We start from the raw sequence: 8,799 nt of genomic DNA, 5'->3' as shown, positions 1-8,799 counted from the left end.
TAATCCCACACATTCTTTTTAAAGATTTTATTGATCTATTCATGAGAGACACGGAGAGAGAGAGGCAGAGACACAGGCAGAGGGAGAAGCAGCCCGACGTGGGACTCGATCCCGGGTCCCCGGGGTCACGCCCTGGGCCGAAGGCAGCGCTAAACCGCTGGGCCGCCCAGGGATGTCCTGATTCCGCAAAATTTTAGTGATGAAGGGAACCGGCACCCTGGTAGCGGCTGCGCTGTCCCGAAGGCAGGGAGCGACATGCTGCCCCTTTCAGTGCAGGAGACGGTGGCCCTTCTAGATGTTTCTAGCAGGAAAGGGTCACAACACGGGGACAGCGAGCGCTCGTGCAAGCTGCTGGCTGAAGGCGCAGTCCGGAGCGGCCGCGGCCCCTGAGGCTCCCGCCCCCCCCCCCCCCCGCGAGGTGCTCCGGCGCCCCGGCAGGTGCAGGCGCCCCCCCCCCCCGCTCTCCCGCAGGCGCCCCGGCAGGTGCAGGTGCCCCCCACCCCCGCTCTCCCGCAGGCGCCCCGGCAGGTGCAGGTGCCCCCCCCCGCTCTCCCGCAGGCGCCCCGGCAGGTGCAGGCGCCCCCCCCCCCGCCGCTCTCCCGCAGGCGCCCCGGCAGGTGCAGGTGCCCCCCCCCCGCTCTCCCGCAGGCGCCCCGGCAGGTGCAGCACCCCCCACACACACACCTGCAGGCGCCCCGGTAGGTGCAGGTGCCCCCCCGCCGCTCTCCCGCAGGCGCCCCGGCAGGTGCAGCACCCCCCACCCCCGCCCACCGGCTGAGCACAGGGCTCGCACCTGCGGCCCGAGGCGCCCGCACCCGCCGACGTCGGCCGCCGCGAGCCCCGCGTGGGAGGCGCCTCGGCCCCGCTCCCCCTCCCGGGGCTCGGCGAGCCCAGCGCCTTCGCCTTAGCAGAACCGGAGTCCGGCGGGAGCTGCGGCCCGAAAGGCCGGGGAGCGAGGGCGCCGGCGGGAAGCGGCTCCCGGGCGACCCCCCGCGGCCCCCGCGGCCCCCAGCGCCGCCCCGCCAGGCCGCAGCCCGCGCCGCGCGTCCCTCCCCCGCCCCCCAGGATGCGAGCCTGGCTTCCCAGCACCGCAGCAGGGCCCCGGGGCCCCCCGTGAGCCGGCCCCCCTCCTGCCCCGGCGGCGCCCTCCTCATCCTCCCGCCGCTCCGCGTGTCGCCGCCTGCACGTGCTGGGGGGGGGCTCGCGAGGCCATCCACGTACCCCCTCTTCTAACAGGAATACCACCACCCACCACCCCACCCCCGCTCGCAGGACGAGTTTCCCTAGTTCCACACACCGTCTCTTGCAGGTGGGACACTCCGATCAGGACCCGCCCTGTGCTACCCCAGGCCGTGACCCGGGGCACCAGAAGGCCAGACAGCACATGCTCAGTGGCACTGGCCTTAGATACCTTAGGCACCAATTCAAGGGTCAAAGATCCTTCGGTGAGGACAATCCGGTTTGCATTCCCCTCTCCAGTGTTCTCTGAAGGTTGCCTTTTAAGAATTACCTATGGTTGAAGAACATTCTGCAGAGCCCTTTTGTAAGAAGTGCCCAATTACCTAATCGGAGCTGAGGTGTTTCACCTCAAAACATCTGTGCTAAATAGGATTCTGTGCTAATTCTGACGCTCACCTTACTCACTGAGGACTGGCTATTGGTGTGGACACTTACGGTTCTCAGTAAGATCTGTTACCGAGCCATCTAGAAGCTTTGACCTAGAGGGAGCTTCAAATATTGGCCACTCAGTCCTGCCTATTAGCTCCGAGAGAGGACAATGTAGGCTCATCCAGCGCTAATTACAACAGGCATGAGTAGGCATAAAATTCACCTGCTGAAGGATGAACACCAGGAGTCTACATACTGAATACACGAGACCATCAAGGATAAACTCTGAGTGACAGATGACACCACTTCTGCTTGATAGCAGCGCTCCTGCTGCTAGCTTTCCTGAGAAGGGCTTCTATCGCTGGTTTTGGAATGGCGGGATCAGGGTACAAAAGGCCCCCGTGAAGAACGTGTAAGTGGAGAGAGACACTTAGCTTATCTAAACACCTTTTAAGACTTTATGTTGGTCTGGATTACTGTATCGCCTATTCCCATGACAAAGGAAGAACCCTCCTGTCCCAGCAACATCACCTTTCCAAGGCTGCTTGGAAACACCAGAACTTTTGTCTTTAATATTTTCACCATTGGGGTGGACTCCCTGTTGGCCCATCCTTTGGCCCTCGACTCCTGGTTCTCTTTTCTATCTAGTTTTCCAGATCCTTCAACACACCTCTTGCTCTCCATAAAGGGTTGCATCAAGAGCTCAAAAAATAATTCTCCTGGCATTTATTTTTACTTACAGCTAACTTTCAAATTATACTATTCTCTCATTATAAAGGCGTGGATAATGTGATGTTTTCGTTATTGTTCTGGATAGTTTCTAGAGGATGGCTAAAGAGATTTGGATTTTGGTGACTTACATTACCCTTAAAATCCTAGGTTCCCATTTTTTTCCCCCTTGGCCAACCTGTTTTAGGAACCCTCCATGATACAAGAGATTAAGGGACAGCAGCATAGCAAGAATAAAACTTTAGTATTCTTAAAAAAAAAAAAAGATGTATTTATTCATGAGAGACAGAGAGAGAGAGAGAGAGAGAGAGAGAGGCAGAGACACAGGCAGAGGGAGAAGCAGGCTCCATGCAGGGAGCCCAACATGGGACTGGATCCTGGGACTTCAGGATCACGCCCCTGGGCCAAAGGCAGGCACTAAAAGCAGGCTGAGCCACCCAGGTGTCCCACTTTAATATTCTTTACACCATTTCTACTTGACAGCAGTGCTACTGAATATTTCAAGTACACTGGACCCATTGAGTCAAAAGCAGTGAAGTGCATAGCTGCTTGCATTGCTGCACTGCAGTTACCACCTGGGTTTATTTTTTTCCCTGGGTCCCTACTCAAAACCCAACTCGTGGTTAGTCACTGATCACTGATGTATTTGGGTTCAGATTAGGTTTCTCTAATGTATTTTGAGTTTCCTAATGTATTTGTGTTCCGATTAGGTTCCCAATGTATTGATGTTCAGATTAGGTTCACTAAAGATCTTCATTTTATTTCTGAGAAAAGTTATAGGTCTTCTTACTTTAAATGAAGATCGATGATAGATTAAACAGTCACACTGTGCCTGGAATAAGGGGAACTTTAAAAGTGTGATCCTATCTGCTTTCTCATAATCACTTAGTTTTTCGTATAGCCTTCCACTGTTTGGTATGCAAGGATAAGCACATGCAAATGTTTTCTTCCTCTTTATCCAAAATACAGCATTATTATACACATACTTCTGACCTTTGCTGTTTTCCACTTAACACTATCTCTTTCTATATTAGGAATAGTATCTCTTTTGTATTTAATATGCACCAATAAATGTATTATTTTAGTCCCCTAATGATGGGTATTTAGGCTACAAATGTTTTGATGAATCACTTTTTAAATATATCATTTTGCACACACATGCAAGTATATTCCAGAATGAGGACTGCAGGGTCAAAAGATTGAAATATTAGTGATTTTTGACAATAGCTGCCAAACTGCTCTTTATATAAATCATATCAATTTATAATTCCAGCGGTAATATAGGAGAATGCTGGTTTCTTTAAAATCTTACTAAAGCCTTATCAAACCTTTGAATTTCTGCAAATTTGAACTTTTAGTTTGTACTTGAAATAAAGCATCTTTTCATACATTTAAGGGCCTGTTATCTGCCTATTTTATCCATTTTTTCTCGAGTAGATTTTTTTTTTCTAAAGATTTTTATTTATTTGAAAGAGAGACAGCGCTTGGAAGGAGAGGGACAAGCAGACTGAATGTGCGACTCACCAGAGGGTTACACCTCATGCTTTGAGCTCATGACCTGAGTTGAAATCAAGAGTCAGACAGACACTAAACCTATTGAGCCACTCAGGCGCCCCTTGAGTGGATGGTCTTTTATTGATATTTTACAGTAGTAGAGATTAGCATTAGCCATTTGTAAAAATAACTTGCAATTCTTGTTCAACTTTATCATTTGTCTTTTACATATGCTTTTTTGCCATGCACATTTTTTTTTAATTGGACTTGCCAACCTTTTCTATAATGGCTACTAGATTTTAAGTCATAGAGAACTCTTTCCCACTGTAACACTGTAAAATAATTAAACTAGAGAAATAAAGTTAAGCTTTCTGCATAACCTTCTGATGTTTACGACAGTTTTTATGCAAAACAGATCATCGCTACATAACAGGATCTACTCCACATCTCAGCCATGGTCCCTTGCACAAAGTTGCATAGAGAACCTGGAAAAGGGCTGTCTTTAGAATTGTTTCCCCAACCAATGAGCTATATCAAATAGCTAAGAGGCTTATCAATAATAGTTTGTGATGAACTAACCAGGAAAGCCCTTATTTGAATCAAAGGCCTTAGACTATAAAAATTAAAGCATCAAGTAATTAGCAGCTACATTCACAAGCCAAATGAAATTTCATGTGCAGTATGAACAAAATTAATTGCCCATCTATAATATCGTATAGAGACCATGTTTGACATGAATGTACTGCTAGATTTCTGCTTGAAGGGAGAAGAGACGAAACACTGGTACAAATAAATTAATAGTGTATGATTTATATAATTATACTCAAAATCAGCTACCATTTGTGTGACTTCTATTTGCCAGGTGTTTTTTTTTAACATTATTAGGTGTATATCACCCCAAATAAAAAACTGAGCTTGAGCTCGAAGAATTGGTGGTGGTGATCCAGTAGGATAGCCAAAGCTAACATATTTTCCATCATGTTACTATGGATCTCCAAATACACTGTGTGTGTGGCTGGTAAGCACTCTCAACTGTTTGTGGGTTTGTGTTTTAATGAAAATGCTATGTGGGAACTTGTAATTATGATTATTTGGGCCATTACAAACATTTCTATGAAGAGCGATATCAATGTGTTTTCCTTTGGTCTGGAATCTGAGTCATCTCTGTATCCCAAGGGTTAGCACAGTAGCTGACTAAACAAAAACTCTGTATATGTTTGCCAAAGGAGTGATATGAACCTGTAAGTCACGGTAATTAAATTGCAATATCTATGCAATCTATGTCAGGAAAAAATTAATTTTGGTTAAGTATAGTATCTATGTTCATTTAAAAGAGATTTAAGGCAATAACCCAGAAAGTTAAGTACTGTATTCTGTTATATGGAATAAGCATCATATAGAAGGGGAAAAAAAAAAAGAAGACTACAGTTGACCCTTGAACAACAAACACGGGGGGCTAGGGGCACCAACTGCCCCACAACCCCCACACAGTCAAAAATCCAGGTATAATCTCTGACTCTTCAAAACTTAACTACTAGGGGTCCATTGATCTGAAGTCTTACCAGTAATATAAACAGTCTATTAACACATATTTTATCTATGTATTCATACAATAAAGCTAGAGAAAATGTTAAGAAAATCATAAGGAACATACATTTATCACACTATATAAAAAAATCTTGCATAAGTGAAGCCCAATTCAAACCTGTGTTGCTCAAAGGTCAACTGTAATTTACTCTCCATATAACTTCTGCCAGAAACTTAAGCCAGCAGAAGAAATATCTGCAGCAACCATTTCATATCCTATGTATGCAAATTCCATGTCCTATGCTGCTGTCAACAAAGTTAATATCTGGTATCTAAGAGTGGAAAAAATTTTGTCCGTGATCATCAATTATGTAAACCATCATTAGAAATTCATTATATATGTACATTACCAAACCATTAAACAGTCAAAATGCCTGGATTCACTAAATATTCATAACAAAAAGGAAATTTCACCTGCTTCAACAAAATATTTCTACTATTAGCTCCTGAGAAGGATTCTGGTTACAATGTTTCACAAAACTAACAATTTTCTGTTTCCAGTATCCTTTGCTTTGGTCCCATGAAGACACCTATGAAAAGGTCAAGGTGACTGTGACAGCTAATTTTTTTACACATACTAATAAACAAAAATAAAACACATGCATATTAGAAGCATCACGTATTTAATGTCAAAGAATTTGAATTCAAGTACAAAAATTAAACAACACATGATTTCAACATTAGAAAACTGTGAACACTTATTATTCAAACAACTATACAGTGAATATCAAAAACACAAAAGAAGCATAACTATAAAAACCTGAAATACATTAACAGCAAAATTAAAATTTATTTCTATAATAAACAATTAACAAAAATATTTCTAGTTATTTTCAAGGACCACAATGGTAGAGTGCTTTTCCTTTAGTACTGCATAAAATTTGTATCTTAATCTTTTTGCCCTTCATTTCTTTCTACATAATAGATGCTTCTGGTTATATAATTGTTAAAATCTCTAATACAGATAGTGATCCTTGGTAATCAAATCTAGCATAACCATTGTCTGCAAGTGCTTAAATATTTGTGAAATGCTATTTGGCAAAGTTATTATGCAAAAATCTAACACAAACTATTGGGTTCTACTGTCCACTCAGGAATTAGAAGTATTTAAAATCCCAAAAGTTTAAAAAGAGGAGTAGTTTGCTATATCTTTATCAAACGAAACCACTGAATAACTTTTTAAACTTAGCATTTTTACAAGTTCTACAACTGTAGGTTATTCTGAATTATGGTTGATGTTTTTACTATGTTGAAATAAATATATATGTATCATTTTAAAACCAAGTGTGCAAACCCGATTCTAAAATAAAACAATATTTTAATTTGCATGCTTTACAAAGAAACTTTCATACTCAATGTTTACAGTATCTTCTTCAGAAGAATGAGGCCTGATTGGAGATATATAGTCGCTGTCCAACATGGCTGCCATTAGTAAGTGATATTGTTGGTGACAAGGGATAGCTTGGATAAGAATAAGGCCTTGAAGTATAAGGAAGCACGCTGGGAGTCCCAGAAGAGAGAGTAGCACTAACAGGGGAAAGACTATTTATTGAGCTGCGACGGAAAGTGTAGTCTGTAAATAAATACATGAACAATTATGCTGCACATCTTTATGGATACAAATTTAATTCAAAGAGACAAAGCATTAAAACCATAATCACAGTTTAACATAATGTTCTAACATTCAAAATCGTACTAATACTATTTTGCTAGTAAAGAATGTTTCAGCATTCACTAAATTGCAAATCCTGATAGGTTTTATTACAGTCAGTCTTGTTTCTTTCACTGACACAACGGCTTCAGAGGTCTTACTAGAATGCATTCTTGGATATCTTTTACTTGTATATCTATTCATTGTTTTGTGTATTTTTGATCACAGAAAAAAGAGAACCTCTGATTTCTCTTGCTCTACAATGCACCTCCTTTTAAATTTGGTTCTGATGCTAAGGGGTAGTCCATGAAGAAAAGATTTAAAAAAACAGCAAATTCATATTTGCTTATCCTTTTTGAAACTGTATTAGGCATCAAATCAGCAGAAACATTCTCCCCTGGACTGCAAAAACATTTGGTGTAAACTAACTGCCCAATATTTCATTATTTAAATACTAATATAAACATTTGTATAACTCAATACACCAATTTAACATTAGAGTTCCTACTTGTACCATAAAACAGTAAAATGAATAGTGTTTATAAAATAAACTTCAAGAAACCATTATCAACTTATAGCATAGAAAAATCCAAAAATTAAAAACAAATTTTTAAAAAACCAGTTATATTTGAAATATTATTATTCCACATTAAACATTCATCTTATGCACCAATAATTTCCTGCTTCATTAATTGTAATGTTTATATGTGTGTAAGAATATTAAAGACCAAATCTGTAAATCCTGTACTTTCCAAAAACTCAACTATGTTCTTTGGGGTAGAATAGGCCACAGGTCTGACAATAACTATAAGATGATTATTTATAAAAGTCATGGTGTTTCTGGGAATGAAAGAAAAGGAATTAGGTAATCTAATGTACAAGTCTTTTCTGTATTTTCCTGGTATTATAGATGAGGCCTAAAACATATGAGCATTAACTTAATGTTGTCATGGGGCTTAATATTTAGCCAACAGGAATGAGATCAACTGCAGGAGAATAAGCTCAAGCAACATCAGTAAGGACCTAGTTAAGAAAAAAAAAATGGAAAAAATAAAAATCAGTTAAATATAGGTTTAATTTCTAGCACTGCAAAACTCTAACTTGATTAATTTTAATGGTGCCATAAAACCAACAAAAGCAGTCTGTTCCAAGAAAACAAATCCATTTAAAATATCCAGTTCAAAATATTTTCAGTATTTTGAAATTGGATAAGGAATTACTTTGATACCATTTGCATTTTTAATATCCAAAGTAGGATAAGTAGTTGTCACAGAATTTTTCTTCTTCTCTTATGGATACACTTTGCCTGAAGGGTATGGTATTTAGTAGTAACAGAAACCTTAGTGCTCCTGTAATTCAAATTAATTGCTTACAAAGTTTTGATTCTCTCCTCCTAAAGAATATTACACAAATACAATCAATTCCTTATTAGACATGCATCTATGATACAACTAGCTCTTTCAATTTTTAACAATGTGGTCATAAACAATATAATTTAGAAGAGCAGATCTTTAGTTACACTTCTGTAGGTGGGGAAAATGCAGTTTTCAGAGAAATCACTTTCAACTTTGGGTTTATATCCATGCAAGAGTTAATGCAGCATATTCTTTGAAATCTAGATAAAAGAGATAGCTTCAGGGAACGATTTTACAAAGAAGATAGCAAGACAACGGACTACTGGCATAGTACCTAAGTCTGAAAATGGGCATTTTTAATAGTCTCCTACTGCA

The 8,799-nt window shown here is 41.1% G+C and overlaps 1 protein-coding gene across 6 annotated transcripts in view; it reads right to left on the bottom strand.

Annotated features, from left to right (window-relative positions):
* Positions 1 to 6,024: 6,024 nt before the first annotated feature.
* RBM46 (RNA binding motif protein 46) overlaps positions 6,025 to 8,799 on the bottom strand; it is a 49,779-nt gene continuing 47,004 nt past the window's right edge. For 3 of the 6 annotated variants that reach the window (XM_077846461.1, XM_077846464.1, XM_077846462.1), the window contains one exon: positions 6,025 to 6,991. In XM_077846461.1, the coding sequence (XP_077702587.1) occupies positions 6,792 to 6,991 (200 nt within the window). In that variant the 3' untranslated portion in view covers positions 6,025 to 6,791. The other 3 variants (XM_077846466.1, XM_077846465.1, XM_077846467.1) reach the window with 3 other exon arrangements.

This window comes from Canis aureus, chromosome 13 (genome assembly GCF_053574225.1).
Source record: "Canis aureus isolate CA01 chromosome 13, VMU_Caureus_v.1.0, whole genome shotgun sequence".
In the NCBI taxonomy this organism is placed as follows: domain Eukaryota; kingdom Metazoa; phylum Chordata; class Mammalia; order Carnivora; family Canidae; genus Canis; species Canis aureus.
This window is presented reverse-complemented; position numbering and strand designations above follow the sequence as displayed.